Genomic DNA, 16,444 nt, shown 5'->3' with positions numbered 1-16,444 from the left:
GAGTGTGTTTAAATGAATGATGCTTCGACTTGTCACTTGTGGTTGTCTCTTCAATCATAGAACCTTCTCATTTTTTATATTAAACTGATGTATATCATTAACACAGGCGTGTATATGGGGGTGAGGGAGAGAACCAACATGCATAAGTAAAGAGCTGCACTTGGTTTTAGTCTGTTTTTTTTTTTTTTTTTTTACAAAGAAGGTGCTTCATTCCTTAATACATATGCCATTTTCTATAGTTTTTTCATCACTATGATTACCTCCATCCTCATTTCCTTTAGGGTAGAACTTTTCACATGTTTGTTGTTGTTAGTTGTGAAGTTGCGTCTGATCCATTGCAACTCCATGGACAACATTCCTCCAGGCCTTCCTGTCCTCCACCATTTCCTGGAGTCCACTTAAGCTCACGTCGACTGCTCCAGTGACTTCATCTAGCCACCTCATCCTCTGCCGTCCCCTTCTTCTTTTGCCATCTATTGTTCCCAGCATTAGGCTCTTCTCCAGGGAGTCCTTCCTTCTCATTAGGTGGCCAGAGTATTTGAGTTTCATCTTCAGTATCTGGCCTTCTAAAGAGCAGTCAGGGTTGATCTCCTCTAGGACTGACCGGTTTGATTGCCTTGCAGCCCCCTGTTGAAAAAGTTTGAGGACCCTTGGCTTAGAAGTACATCGAAGTGTACAGTGACACATACAAAGATATAAAAAACAGCTTTGTATGGAAGCAGATAAGCAATGCCTTTTTGTGGGTTGAAGTGATGGTTAAAGACTCCATTAATACTGTACTCCTCTGTCCCAAGAAAACACATCTAGAGCTGCTGCAGCTAAAAGGATGCACTACTCACTGGAAGATTTCAAGTGGTTAACCTTGAAGATTAATGAGTTTTTTCTAATTTAAGGGGGCAATTTAAATCTGAAGGGATCATTCACATTTTGCTTGGAGGATGTTCTAAAAGGTTGTCTGCTGGTATTTGGTGTGGCTGTAATAATAGTGGTTCACTAGACCTCAGGATGCAGTTAGACACACAGTTAAGCAGTCTTTTGGATAACTTTGCCATCTCTTACAGTGGTACTCCTTTGTGGTCATTAATGCAATAATTTTTAAAGCTTTTTCATTTTCTGGTTGGAAAATAAGTGGGAAAATCATTATGTTAGGAATCCTGTATCTCTGTGTTTGTAACAGTAGAATAAAGTTGAACCTTATTCATGACATTTAATGCATTTTGGGGTGGTGTTCAATGGCAGAATGTATACAATGAGAGAACGGCCAGGTGTGGAGTTTGCAAGTTGGAAGAAACATGAGGAAGAAATGATGATCCGTAGGTGGAGATCTCCCATTCATGATTGATCCAGTGGGTCTAAGTTAGGTACTTAGAGACTGTTAGAACCACTGAATTCAGAGGAACTGAGACTTGCGTTCTTGGAAGGGATTGAATTGCCTGGATCTTGCAAAAAGTTAATTTAGTGACCCATTTTACAAGGCAAAATAGTCCTCCTTTTGATTGCATGGCTAGCTCAGCTTCATTTTATGGTGAAAGAAGTGTAGTGGAAAAAATATTGAAAGGCTTTGCAGTCCTGTCACCTTGTGGTGGCAGGGAAGAATGACACCTAAACTTGCTTTCAGAGTATCTGTGTTTTCTACATATGCCCAACTTTTCTTCTCTGGCTTCTGGAAAGTATTTGTGTGTGTGTGTATATGTATTTGTATTTGTATTTATACACACACACATACACCCCTATCTCACCCATGCATTAATATATTTATCTAAATTGCTGAATTGACTGAGATTTACTCCAGTTAACTGTTAATTTTCTGTCTTTTCAGGTCTCTGGATGGCAGACTTTGAAAAGAAATGCAGCTTTAAGAGGTATGCTTCATAGCAAAATAATACTTCTGTTTGACTGTATGTGCTACCAGGTTTGAGAAGAGATCTCTGATGGAATCCTACATCTGGTTTCAAATAGAGGAAACAGATTGGGAACAGAAAAGCTCTTTAAATACAACTTAATTGAAATGAATATTTTTGGAAATTTTGACACAATTTTAAAAGACTATTTCCCATAGACAGAGGCTATGACAGTAGTTTTATTATTCACAAAAACATTGATTTTTGCAAGTTCACAAGATATAACTAATATAATACATAATTAGTATAATAATGCCAGTATAAACTGGCATTGTATTAGCTTCCAATGTTATAACATGGCAGTTGTGTAGAAGCTCATGGAGAAAGAGATAACTGTTTTGGAATTGTCCATATGTAGAAAATCCATTTGAAGAAAAAATCCAAAAAGAATATAGATGATTAGGAAGAAATATTAAATCAATTTATAGAAAAGCAAATTTTTTTTGTTCGCAATTATTTCCATTTGGGGCATCATGAACATCCCCCCTGACTATTGAATGGTCTGTAATGTAAAGAGCTCATTGGGCTAACAAGCTCTCATTTACCAACACTAAAAGGCATACATATGCTTTGGAGTCATTTCCCAACATTTCAATCTCAAATGTTTCTGTGGTGTCATAAGAAGCATGTTTTAAATTCCCAGAAACTTAGAAAAGTATTGTAAACTGTGAAGATAAAATTTTAGTTAAACTTTAGTACAAAAAAGTAACTTTTTGGTCATAGGGATATCTTTCTAATCTCAGAAATTTCTCTCTGCAGTGGTAATGTTCCCTAGAATGCAATCTGTTGCTTGTGCCAACCAGTTTGACCCCCCAAGTATGTCAGCCTGCTCTCCAATACCAGTTTTCTTTGGAAAACCCCTTAGGGCATTTTTTTCACCCTGGCTTGTTGCTTATGTTTGGAGCATAAATATACTCCAGTGACAAAATCAATACGTTACTGGGATCTTTTATGTCCCAGGTGTGCTTTGGTTTCCAGAAAGAACACATTAAGTGGAAAGTGACTGAAATTTCACTTTCAGTCACTTGCTGTGTTCTGTTACCATGCAGGTAACAGAACACAGCAATATTATAGGAGGATGGTTAGTAGCTCCACTTCAGTGCAAATTCTGCAGTCTAAAGTGCACTTAGGGTAGGTTTGTTACCCTGCTGCACTGCACAAGGGTCATTGCTCATACTATGCTAATTTTCCCTTGTCTCTTTTTTTCCTTCTGGTTAAGTCCAGCCCAGCCCCTGTGGAGAACTGAAGTGGAGTTGCATTGCCTTTTCATTGCAATTTTGTAGCCCTGTGTACCTTCTTGTATGCCAGACAGCAAGTTCTGTTATGATTGTATTCAGCAGAATCTTAATGCCATCCATCTTTGAATTGTTCAGAAGAGCAGAGTGATAGTTTCAGAGTAAATGCAGACATGAAGACATGACTGGACAACAAATAATCCCTTATACATACTCCCCAAATTTCTTGTACCTGGAGCATACTTTTTCCCTTCCCCAAATGAAACTTGTGGATTTAATCTTATACCAGAAAGGTTTTTAGATTGTGTAAAAATGAGACATGTTCACTCACAAGAGTCGTCTACCCTTTGATTCTCTGTGTGAGTCACTGTTCTGGGTGTGTGATCTCCTGAGGGTAGCTAGTACTGCTGAGTACCTATTTTGGGAATGAGTGAATGATCCAATTGCATCAGTACAGAGACCCCCTCAGTGGAAGCAGATTGAAAGGAGGCACGATCAGCGCAGTGAATCATATACAAATGGAGTATGCAGCCAACTGCTCTGGGTAGGTGCTCAGTTTGCAAGTAATCTTTCCAGTATTTCATATTTCTTGTGGCTGAAGTTTGGGATTTGCCAAACTAGCATATGGCCTACAGGCTCCTATGAGGTTCCTGAAGATCACAATTTAGTGTACAAGCAAAGCAGCTTTTATTACAGTATTTCAGAAAGAGTACTTTGGCAATCGTACTCTGGCCAACTATTGCATGCAACACAAATTTATAAAGTTATTGTTGCTGGCTGGCTTGTGGGAAGCTTTGAATAAATGATATTTGTTTTTTGTCTGAACTGATGGAAGTTTTGCTAGATTTATTTATATTTAGTCTTATAATGCAGCAGAGGGGGAGTGTGAAAATGTGGGATATACTTATAGGAGCAGAGATTGCCAGCTGTCCCTAGGGATAAGGGCCAGGAGCTAAGTGAAGTAGAGCACTGCTCCTCCTAACAAGGTACATTTTTAGAAACATAAGTTTCCCTGCCAAGGGAGCCACATAATGGTTCTTTCAAGAAACAGACGAGCCTGATGTAGCTTGGAACCAAACTACATGTGGCAATGGGAAAGCAGCTATCAGATCTTCGTGTTCTTTAGTGTGGCTGCTGGAGAGGGGATCTGGTTGGTTTCATGTTTTTCAGTATCCTAGCAAAAGCGTCCTCCCACAGACCAAGGGTATCTGAAGGACTGCCTACCTGCCCCTGTTTCGGAGGCCCTTCTGAAAGAGCCATCCTGCAAGGAGCTAAGCAGGATGGTTAACAGAAGAGGGACCTTCTCAGTAGTTGCACCCCACTTGTGGGACAGTCTCCCAGAAACAGTTCGCCCAGCACCTTTGCTACAATCTTTTTTGCACCCAGAGAAAACAATTTTATTCTGTAGGCATTTTAGTAATTGATTTTATATAGACATTTTTTAGCTGCTGTTAATATGAATAGTTTGAAATTATGTGCCTTCAGCTGTGCACTGTTTTGTTTTGTTGTTGTTTGTATATTGTACTTTAAATTTCTGTTTTTAATGTTATTATATGTTTTATGGATTGTAATCTGCTTAGAGGGCCTTTGGGCTAATCCAGCAAATAAATAATCTAAAAATAAAAATAACAAATAAATAAGGGGGTGGGGCATGATAGTAATTGAGAAAGCAGCATGGGGAGCAAGAGTTTAACTCCTCTCCCAAACTCCCAATGTCATTCTTCTGTTGAGATTTCTGAATTCCCTCACAAATGTTCATTAAGCTGAAAATGACACTTACATGCATGCACATGGTGGCCATGTGACAGTTCTCGTGCTCTCATGTTTAGCAAATCCTGCAATAGTTGTCATATTCTGTGCTGGAATCACCCTGCGTAGAACTTGTGAAGACTACAGCTCTGGTTTTGGCATTACTTGCAACTATTGATACGAGTTCAAAGTGCAGTTTCCTCTGTAGCATCTAAATTTCCTGTTTTCATACATTTGATAAGGTGCTGCTTTGTGTTTCGAGGATTAGATAAACTTGTGCAGCTTTACCTCTAGGCATCTGTTGTCACATAGAAACATGGGAGGGACCTCTCCTTACCTGGAGATGTCTTTCTCCTCTTGGTGACTTCAGCAGCACAGGGAAAACATGATGGACAGTGGTAACTGCTGTGCTTACCACACCCATCATATAAGTGAGTGCACATTGGTCTATTGGCCTTAGTGATTTGGGTTGATGGGTTTGTGGCTGAACTGAACATAAACACTTTGGTATGATTAATTTTTAACAATTAACAGTAATTCACAGAAAGCCTCTTTTTGGTGGCGGGGAGAATAAATTGTTATGAATTGAAATTTTTTACAATTAGCATTTTTCACTCGAGAAACTTTGTTCTTGAGTTTGGCTTCCACTACTTGCCTTTGTATAATTACATACATCTTCAGCAGCAAGTAAAGAATATGGTCAATGAAGAATTATCTTAAAAGTAATTCTACTTTTTTTACATACCCAGGTCTGAGGGCAAAAATACATTGAATATCTTACTGCAATCAAATTATGACATGTGTTCCAGAATAAAAATTAATTATAGTGTTTTCTGAGCCAAAGAGTCTCAGCAGTTCTTACTGAAAAGCATCTTAATTTGTTGACACCTGCCGTGTAGGAGCCCACTGCAACAGATGGTAAAAAAGTATTCCCTCCTGTTTTAATTATTTAACACTGCATTCTTTTTCTGCTAGTGCAAATTTTCCCAGTGAGAAAATGTAAGCAGGTGTTTTTATCCTGCTTCAGGTATACTTCATAAGTTTTATGATGTCAAAAACTCTGCTTTCATGAAATTTGTGTTTGGGAGGGTTGCATCCAGAGTTTGCCTCTATCTGTTACTGCATCTCCCCAGTGGAACTCCACTCAGAGTACACCCACTGCTGGAAAGGAGGGAAAGTTATTTTCCCCAGTGTCTCAGCTCACATTGTTCTGCAGAGTTTCTCAATCTTGCAGAATAGATTTGGGCAGCATAAGGAGCTCCAGTGGAGTAACAGTGGGTGGCAGTCAGTTCCTCATAAGTTCCATCTGTGGGGTTTCTCCAATGATGAGGCAAAACCCAGATAGGATAAATAGTGAACAATTGACAGCTGTCAGTTGCTTAACTGTCAATTGGAAAATACCAGTATAGGGGAAAAAGTGGAGTAGGTGCACCAAAAGTGAATTGACTTATGATCTTCCCCTTAGCAGTGTAACCCTCTTGAATTCTAGTGCTGAACTGACCCTTTTCAGTGCCCTCTACGTTTTTGACACTTCTCCAGCTAATCCAGAAAGGGGAGATCTTAAGGCCACCTCCTTTTTTCTAAGCTCCTTTTTGGAACTTACTGTGATGCCATGAGAGGTGTCCAGAAAACCCTGAAAAGGTGTTTGAACAGGAATGAGTGAATGGAGACACTTTGAAGGGGGTGCCCCATTTGATCCATCATATTCTGCCACTTGTAAGGGGTTTTTTTTTTTTAAACTCTCTGGAAATGTATGCATTTTTAATAAGGAAACTTATGCTGATTTCAAGGCTGAGAAGTAAATGGAGGGAAAATTTGTATTACATGTATTGGGAAGGTGTAGAAACACACTTGTGCAACCGTGAAGGACTGACAGAAAGCTTAATCAAGATATAAATGCGTATTTCTGAGACTGGGAGAAAAGGAGTGAATCAGCAATAGTCACAACAGAGCTGAAGGGACTGTTGCCGTTGATGACGCAGGCAAGATTGTGAAGAACAGCAAGTCAGTTTTGTTGAATGGCTTGCTAGTTGATTCCTGTAACCCACAATGAAATTGTTCTGATGGGTTTGGATGACACAGCGACCTTTGTGGGTTCAGCACCCCCTAGAACAAGCCATGGTATGACAGGGTGCTTGGTGCCCAACAATGAGGCACTCCATGGGAAGTGTCTGAATTCAGAGGACACAGCAATCTGCTGTGGCTAGTTACCCATGATGTGTTGCTATGTAATCCAAAGCCAATCATTATATTACTAATTCATTTGATGAAACAGTGCATTTTTAGAAATAGAAAATGTACTGCAAAAAATTATAGCCCTGGGAAAGTGCTATCTTTTATCTCCACCCCCTTTCAGTCTGAAGTGGTTACAATTCATTCATTTTGCTTCCTGTTTCTGAGAAGTGGAACTCAATTAGATATGATTGTATAGCTGCAACAAAGTATTGCAGAATGAAATCCAGAATATTAAATATAAAATTTGACTTCGGAATTAGATTAGTGGTCATACATTTTCACTGTTCTTAAACCAGGCTTCTCCTATCAATTAGTATTTGGTTAGGAAGAAACATACTTTGTAAAACCTCATGTTTTACAAGATTGTAATGAATGTCAAATATTTAACTTAGCAGATCCCACTTAAATGTATTGACTACCCTGGTTTTCTTACAGACACCAAAGATGCTGACGAGAAAGATTAAGCTTTGGGATATCAATGCCCACATAACCTGCCGTCTTTGCAGTGGTTATCTTATTGATGCTACCACTGTAACAGAATGTTTGCATACCTGTGAGTATGAAAATAACCATGTATAATGAAGTTCTATTATTACTATAACCCCCCTACCACTACAGTGAAGTTCTGTTTGATTTGATGTAAAATTGAAGGTGTAGCATCAAAAAAATGGAGGGGGGGCAAGGCTGAGTTTTGAGTAAATCTATCTTAAGAGAATCCCTCATTTCAAACTGGGGCTCATGCAGAGCTTAACCTGTTCTAAGAAAAGTGTGTGCCTTGGATACATCCTTGTGACACTTGCACTTGCCCTTCTCCTGGTCGTATAACAACATCTGACCAAGCCAAATCTTGGGTTTCTGCCCATGCATGGCAGGAGTGGCTTCTAAACAACCCCAGAACCCTACAAGCCATGAGTTCTGGAATGAGTTAGAAGCCACCCCCATTGCTTATTCTGCCAGGTTCAGACAACATAGCAGATGACATGCTGCAAGGAAAATTAGTCAAATTATGTAATGTTCAAGTGTTTTATGTGGGGCATGGCTTCTTTTCCCCACTGATCCTGCAAGCCAAGCTAGTAATGTGATTTTGAGCTGGGCTTATATTTGCTAAAAGCTTCAGAGTGTCCAGAGGGATGTAGATGGTGCTGTTTAACCAGGCTTCAGTATTGTCAAATGTTCCAACCCATTGTATGGAAGGACTGAATTGTAGGCACAGGAAAATGATAACTTGATCACTGAAGGACCTTCAGTTATCCAACAGATATGATGGGATATTGTTTACAAATAAGATTAACTATGTATAGAGATGTAAAATAGTTTTGTTGTTCCTTAAACAGAAAACAGTGTTTTATTAATTTAGTAATTATGTTGAAATTACCTGAAAATGAGTAAATGACCCTATCTTTTATCACTTTAGAATCCAAATCAAAGTGTACACTAAATCTTTAGTGAAACCACCTTCTCTCTTTAATTTCCTAACTTTTTATATTGGTTTTCTTCAGCTCCTTTGTTCCAGTGCACTAGATAAATGATTTACCCTCTGAAGAGGATGGAAGTGTTGAAAATTAGTAGAAAACTTTTGTTAGATTAGAATGCTTTTTTAGGCAGGTACTATTATACTTGTTAAATCTGGAAGTTGAATACAAACTGAAACACATAATACATTCCAATTCACTTTGTTGTACTGGCAAAGCAGTGTTGCATATAACTGAATGTTAAAGTGTATGGTTCGCTTAAGAAACCTTTGCTTGCATTCCTGGAATCTTAACTGTAAGTATTTCTGTAAACAGTCTGCAGGAGTTGCTTGGTAAAGTATCTCGAGGAAAATAATACCTGTCCCACATGCAGGATAGTTATACACCAGAGCCATCCACTACAATATATTGGGTAAGTATGTTAAAGCTAATGAGCAGAGATCTATAGGTTGTGCCTTTCAAAACCACAGGTAGATTCAGAAATGCATGCACATAATTTGATTTTTTATTACTAGGTAGTTTAGCACAATGAGCAATATAGGGTGGGGTGGTCCAACATGCAACCTGTGGGCCACATGCGCCTCTGAGACCTTGTTCTGCAGCCTTCTTACTGCTTAGACTCCCCCCCTCCTACTCCCTCCAGTTCAGATGCCAGTGATGGCATGGGCATGCTGGGATGAGCTCTCCTGAGGCCACTGGCCCAGCCGCATCTCTACCTGAGGCGTCTTGAGAGTTCTCTGTGGCTTGCCCCATGCTGCTCCTACTGACAGGTGGGGGCATGCTGGGAAGAGTTTGTCAGCTCAAGTACAAGAGGCTCAGCATGCCAATTCCAAGAAGGAAGGGGGGCGTGGGGAGGGTCATATGGGAGGGTTTCTGGGCAGTAGAAACAGGGAAGGAAGGGATAGATCACCCCAGAGGAATGGTCATTATGCTTGGGCTGTGATTGCAGAGGGAACTGCTTGTGATCTCTGCAGGCATCACAGTGTTCTTTTTCATTCAATTAGAGTTAGCCTGCTCTGAGACCTCATACTGGTTTTCTTCCTCATTTCCTTTTTAAATACTTAAATTATTTGTGTATATTTAATTCAATAAATGTGTTGTAAACACTTTAAATAATGATATGGGAATTTATGATATGGACATGTAATTCATTGTGTGGTCTCCGGGTTCCATGTTGAAGTCTTCATCTGGCCCTTGAGGTGTGAAAAGTTGGATGCCCTAATACATTGGTAATTTGGCTCACGAACTTAATCCGTTCCAGGACTCTGGTTGTGACCCAAATTGGTCATGAGCAAAGTCAAATTTCCCCATAAGGGTCAGTGTAAACTGACAAAGAACAACAAAGATTGTGGCCATCTCCCCTCCACCCAGCCATCGTACGGCGGGAGATGGGCACAATCGCGGGTGCACTGGGGCGGGGGGGAGATGGGTGCAGACGCAGGCACGCTGGGGGGGAGGCAGGCATGGGTGCACTCAGGCAGGGAACACAGGGGTGCATTCATGGCCATCTCCCCCCAGCACGATCGCGGCCATCTCCCTCCCCAGCACGACCGCGATCATGCCCGTCTCCCCCCCCCCCAGCACACCCACGATCGTCACCCAATGCAGAGTTTGCGACCTGCGACAAAGTTTTAATGAAATTTCTGTTTGTGACCTGATTTCGTGAGCCAAGGTATCACTGTATAAGGAGTCACCCATATTTTGTTTTTTAGCTACACTGTCACATGTGCCCTGAGGGGAAGGGATGAAGTTTTAGTGCTCATCTGATCATTCCTGTTCAGAAATAGCAAGCCACTGCTCCTGGTAGAACTTACATTAACATATATTTTTTAATTATTGCCAGTCATGACAGAACAATGCAAGATATTGTTTACAAACTTGTTCCAGGTCTTCAAGAAGGTAAGTTAACAATGCACTATTTTTAAATAACTTTTTTCAAGTGTCTGAAAAATTCTGATGTTTGGAAGGCATGGTTTGAGTTCCGTACAATTCCAAGAAATTGTGGATCGTGTAACCAATTGGTTTTACTTGGTTGCTTTGGCATAAGGGCCCAACTCCACATTATCTTGTAACTCACATATCTGAAGTTCCCGATGTGGAAGCAGTTGTGAGGATCCCATTTTCAATTGGAAGGCAGGTCTATCACTTCCCCCTGGCCTGTGTCCCAAGTCCGGGTTATCTCTGCAGAGCTTTAGCTGTGGAGGGGGAAATTCTCCCCATAGCTATTCTCAGAAAAATAAATAAGGGGGGAAGTGCCAAACATGGAATACCAACATAATGTGCAGTTTGGCCTTAAGTTACTTCAGAACAGGCAGGGTAGGTTATCACAGCATGGGTATCTCCTCTTTGTAGCTGTGTTGCTGTAAGTGTCAGAAATTAAGTCAGATGGGGATGTTTGCCACTGAAGAGGCCCAGAGACCACTGGCAGGACATTCTTAACTATTACCACTGAATGCTGACCCAATTAAGTGTTTTCAGAAAGTTTCCAAATATTATCTTCATTTCTGTCACTTACCTAAAATTTGCAGGAATAAATGTTTTAAACAACTATCATGCTGTGAACAGTTCTGACATTTCCCAGTGCATTCAAGAATTAAATAGCATCTTCCAAATTTCTTATATTTACTATAAGGCAACCCCAGTTTTTAGTTATCTGTTTATTTAATGTGAATACTTATCATATGTGTTTATAGTAAATACTGTAATTGCTTGTGACTGAAAAGTTAATTAGAAATGAAAGATGCAGAGAAGAAAATACTGTACTTCAAATTTTGTAAAACATGTTTTCCCCCTCTTAATTCTAAAGGACAATTGAACAAGTATATGAGAAAGAAAATAGTACTGGATTATTTAAAAAATTGAACCTGAAGTACAAAAATACCACTATATTCCTTGAGAAGTTCCTCAAACTGACAGTTGTTGAGTTGTTATATAATGATTTAGGTTCAGAAAACCTGGTGAACATTAGAGGGTGCTCTTGGTACATTTTCTGAAAGACTGAGGGGAGTAAATTGTTTACTTGACTTGATGAAGTCAACTGATCGTAGCTAAAGATACTGTTTTAAAATGTTACACAGCGGAAATGAGAAAGCAGAGGGAATTCTACCACAAATTGGGCATGGAAGTACCAGGTGACATCAAAGGGGAGACGTGCTCAGCCAAGCAACATTTAGATTCCCACCGTAATGGTAAATAGACACTGCATGTGTTTGGTCTTTTAGAAGAACTGTTGTGTTTGCAGAAGGATGTTGTTTACCCTTTGTGTCTTGCTCATTGGAATGGCTTGATACAGTATGTTTATCACTACGTGTTCTGTTGACTAAAGACAACCTACACTGTTGCCTGAGACGCTATGCGATATTTTTGCCTTGCAGGCATGGTTGGAAAGCTATGATGTGCAGAGGTTCCTGGCTGTACTTAGCAAGATGTTACATTCATGCCACTCATCACAAGAGGTCTTCCTCCCTAGCTGTTCATGTAGTGTACAAACTGTCCCCATAATTTGTACTCATACATAGGTTTCTGGATGTAAGGCATTCAATAGCCACAAAAGTGGGGTAACTCTAAGATTGATTAAAACGGCTAGATCAGTAACCACTTTTGAGTCTTTAGAGCCTTAGTGGGTCTGCCTCAAATTGATTGGTCTTGCTTGGGAATGCAGCCCTGCTGTTGCTGTGCCTACTGCTTTGCATGTGCCGTTGCCGTTGGATGCACAGTTGGTGGAAATATGTGAGAGGGCTTCCTCTCCATCTGCAGAATTTCTTCTGTCATGTGGTTGGACTATTTTCCTTTTTATTTGTGTTGCTCCAGCAAGTAAAGACATTTCTTTTTAAATGAGCATTTAACTCAGTCGTTGCTTAATTTCATTTAATGATGCTCTCTTTTTTGTTTGCTGCTGCTTTTAGCTTGTTAATGTGTTTTAATTATTGTTTTTATGTTTTTATATTTGTTAGCTGCTTTGAGTGGTTCCTTTTTTTTCTTTGAGAGGAAAAGCTAGATAACTTTTATTTTAAAATAAAAATATATTAGACTTTTAACAGCCCAGTTCTATGAGCTGCTGCATCAGAACAAGTTTCAGCAGTATTTGGTTTTTTGCTGCAGCAAAAGCGAGTGCTTTAGCACTTAAGTCACCCACTGTGGCAAGAGTTTTGGATGCACAAATTAAGAAGGCAGCAGCTTGTAGGATCCAGTTCAAGGCCTTTCTGACTCACAAGTTACTTCTAAATATCAGTGCTGGCACTGGTGCTCATTGGTTCATTGGTGTTTTAATGCCAGTGGCAATCCCTTCAGTTTGGTCCTGCATACCTGTGGTGCATGTGACATAAGGTGTTGTTCAGTGCCACACATTCTGTAAATGGGGATTCTTCCTAGCAATGGGGCACAGTTGGCTAGCTATATTCCACTTGCTATACAGAAGATCATGCTTTATTCCTGCCTGTGCAAATAAGTGTTTTGCCTCTACTGCTAAATCTGAGTCATTTAATTGAACTTTAGAAAGTGAATTTAAGGCATAATCCTAGAATTAGCTGTGCCTGTAATATGATTATTGTTTACTTCATTTCTATACTGCCTCATAGCTGAAGTCCTCCGGATGGCTTAGAACAGTGCAGAGTCTGGGATAGAATGTGTGGAGTGCTACTTCAGGACATTCTTCCAAAGCATAATACTGTGTTGCAAGTACTTTGGGGAATAGCAGGAGGACATGCTATTCCCCAAATTTAGCCCCATGAAGGGCTTCATTGAGCTCATATTCTTTGTTCAAATTTAAAATGTCATTTAATTGATAAGCATAATAAAATAGGAGTACTGCACTCGAACTTTAGGAAACACAGCCACCTGGCTCACATGTCACAGAGGCAATTCCTAAGTTTTTTAGCCCAGGAAGTGTGAGGATGAGTGAAGAGTGCTTGCTAATTTCACTTTTAATTAACAACCAAGGAATGCCCTGTTACCCAACAACAAACCATGGGTTAATTCTGTGTTATCCCCTAAATAAACCAGAAATTCTGAGTTTTTATGTATACAACAACCCAGGAATTGGGGTGTTGGCTGAGTTATTAACTGAAAGCAGAAATGGCTTGCATGTACCACTTGCTCATCCCACATGATGTTCAGATTGGATCTAATTCTTAAACTAGTGGAACATAATACAGAGCCCGGTTGGTGGCTGATTTTTAATTGAGACTATAGCTTAAACTGAACAAGGGCTGAAGGTCCAGCAATATTGGCTTTGCCCACTGATTTGCTCTCTCACTAGGGCTTGTTAATGCTCTAATTCCCACTATGAGCAGCCACAAAGGCATTGGCAGAGCCCTTAGTTAGGCTCCTCAGTTGCTTACTCTTTGTTGCCTGTAACTTAGTTTGTTGACAGGAACAAGTAACATAGGTGCAGAAGGAGAGAACTCTGCACAGCCTTGGTTGCTGGGAAGATGTAGGATAAAGTGCCTTGGCCTGTATCAGCTGAGGAGAAATTGTGTGAGGTGTGGAACTGTGTGTTGTGCGGTGCTGGCATTGAGGGGTGGGGAGTGTTTGAGATCAGAAACATTGTCTTGTCCCCTGGACTCCAGTTGTCTGTCTCTAGTATAGCGAAGTTTCATTTGTACAGGCATTTCAATCAGAGGCAAAGTGAATCAGACTAAGTGGAAATTATGGGTTCTGTAGCCTTGAGCCTGATCTTTTGAAATATTCTGAGTTTTGCAACAAGAAAGATTCATACATGCATGTCAAGGGGAGAAATCTGGTGTTTGCTGCCAGGAAAGTGCTTGCTGGTACGGTGAGCTTTATCTAAAGCTATTGATTTTTGGCAATCTTTTTTTAAAGTTTCCAAATGACCAAGGATATGAGGCTAGATCAGTATATACAATGCACATTGCATGTGTCACATTTTACCTTGAATCACAATTCATATTTTGAATATATTATAAATTCTGTGTAGCAGGCAGGATTCTTTCCAAAAAGGCTATGGATTTTTATTGCCATTGATTTTGCACCTAAATTTGTATCTTTAGTCTTTCATTTCATCACAGATGAACTGTGTTGGTTTTTTTTCCATAAGGGGAAACAAAAGCAGATGAGAGTACAAACAAAGAAACATCAGAAGAAAAACAGGAAGAAGATAATGATTATCACAGGAGTGATGAACAGGTACTATTTAAATGTGACCATTGAACTAAACAGATGTTTGTCTTTTGTAGCTTGTGAGCTAGCTCAGAGGTAACATTGTACATGGTCAAAGGAGGCACTTGTTTGAGTAGCTGGAGATGATACAGGACACCTGTATCCATGTGTATTGGTTCCAAGCCCCTCCCCCCCATGGAAACTGTGGATAAAAGCAACCACTATATGATATATGCTATGGCCAGTACAGTTCTTTTTTCATCGTTCTTACCTCAGCATATGATTCTTTTCTTTCCCTATTAAAACAATAATTTTTCACTTACAGAAAGCACTTTATGACTTCTCTTTCTGCCAAGGGCAGCCGCAGTTAACTGCAAATGCAGTAACTGAGCTAGCAGGTATGGGGATCCTGCTGTATTCACTGTATTCAAAGTGAAACTCTCTTAAAAATTATCATCTAGCGTGCACTCAACTTGAAGTTTAAAAGAAGCTATGCTTCCTGGATGTTATGATGACCTGGAAGTGTCACTCTTAGTATGAACATAAAACTCTCCGTGATCTAAGCATCATTGCTTGTGGTTCACCAGGCCATACATCCCTGTTGAAATCAAGCATCTTATATCCTTAAGTCAGGAATGGTCAACCTGCAGTCCTTGGCCTTATCTTAAAAGCCTGCAGGAAGCAATCAGCCTGGTAAGAACAAATATTTCCTCCCCCAAAAGCCCACTGCTCCGAGCAACAGATGGAGGGAAAATAGAATGGTTGAGCCACAAGATGGTTGCCTTGTGCATTCTTGGGTCTGGTCCTGGCCACCACTGGTTTTGGCCACATCCACTGCCGGCATGCAGCCTCCAACTGACTATCCCCTAAGGAAATGTAGCCCTTGAGAGGAAGAAAGGTTCCTCACTTTGTCCTAAGTAAGAGCGCTGTTTGTGTGCCGCACCTTTGCTCTGGACTAGAAGGTTGGATTTGGAAACCAGTGTCTTTTGGGACCCTTTCTTGTATGTATCAATTGTTCTTGCTATTTGCTCTTATCTGGCTTCAGCAGCTGTGAAACAGCAGCCACTTAGAGATACTGCTATTTTGTCCATTACATTCCCTCCTTGTTAGAAGCTGCAATAGTTTCCGTTGCCACTTGATTGGTGAAAGGAAAGCCCAAATCTTTTTAGGTGCATTGTACATACTGGCTGTGTGCTTGCACCGTACCTCATTTCAGGAAACTTCTATAGTTGTGGAATATTGGCGGGAAAGCCTCTGCCGCATTTGGTGTGCGTGAATCCCAAGGGGGTTCCTGCCAGTCCCATGAGGTATCTGGCCAGTATTTATTTATTTAATAAGCTTCTATGCCGTCCCATTCGCCGAAGCCTCGGGGCGGCTCACAACAATAAATAAATACATATTAAACATATAAAAACAATATAATTGGAGACATCCTGGCCAAAGATATAAAATCAATAAATCAGCTAACCCTTAAAATGACGTTTAAATAAAAAGGTCTTGACCTGGCGCCGACAAACAAATAACGACGGTGCCAGGCGGACCTCTCTGGGGAGCGCATTCCATAGATTGGGCGCCACCACAGAGAAAGAGCTCCTCCAGGTACTTACCCTCCTAATATCATTCACGGAGGGTTCCCGGAGAAGGGCCTCTCCCGCTGATCTCAAGGAGCAGGAGGCACGTATGGACGTAAGCGCTCCTTTAGGTAACCAGGACCCAAGCCGTTAAGGGCTTTATA

At 40.4% G+C, this 16,444-nt stretch overlaps 1 protein-coding gene across 1 annotated transcript in view; it reads left to right on the top strand.

Annotated features, from left to right (window-relative positions):
- Nucleotides 1-1,906: 1,906 nt before the first annotated feature.
- Nucleotides 1,907-16,444, top strand: part of PCGF3 (polycomb group ring finger 3) — a 30,942-nt gene continuing 16,404 nt past the window's right edge. Inside the window, exons 1-7 of the mRNA XM_044443968.1 lie at nt 1,907-3,680; nt 5,635-5,803; nt 7,556-7,673; nt 8,908-9,004; nt 10,436-10,491; nt 11,670-11,780; nt 14,648-14,736. Of these exons, the coding sequence (XP_044299903.1) occupies nt 5,801-5,803; nt 7,556-7,673; nt 8,908-9,004; nt 10,436-10,491; nt 11,670-11,780; nt 14,648-14,736 (474 nt within the window). The 5' untranslated portion in view covers nt 1,907-3,680; nt 5,635-5,800. The remainder of the gene's footprint in view (nt 3,681-5,634; nt 5,804-7,555; nt 7,674-8,907; nt 9,005-10,435; nt 10,492-11,669; nt 11,781-14,647; nt 14,737-16,444) is intronic.

The sequence above is a fragment of the Varanus komodoensis genome, unplaced genomic scaffold, assembly GCF_004798865.1.
Source record: "Varanus komodoensis strain SLA01 unplaced genomic scaffold, ASM479886v1 scaffold43, whole genome shotgun sequence".
Classification (NCBI taxonomy): Eukaryota; Metazoa; Chordata; class Lepidosauria; order Squamata; family Varanidae; genus Varanus; species Varanus komodoensis.
The sequence above is the reverse complement of the archived record's forward strand: the minus strand, read 5'-3'. Positions and strand labels throughout refer to the sequence as shown.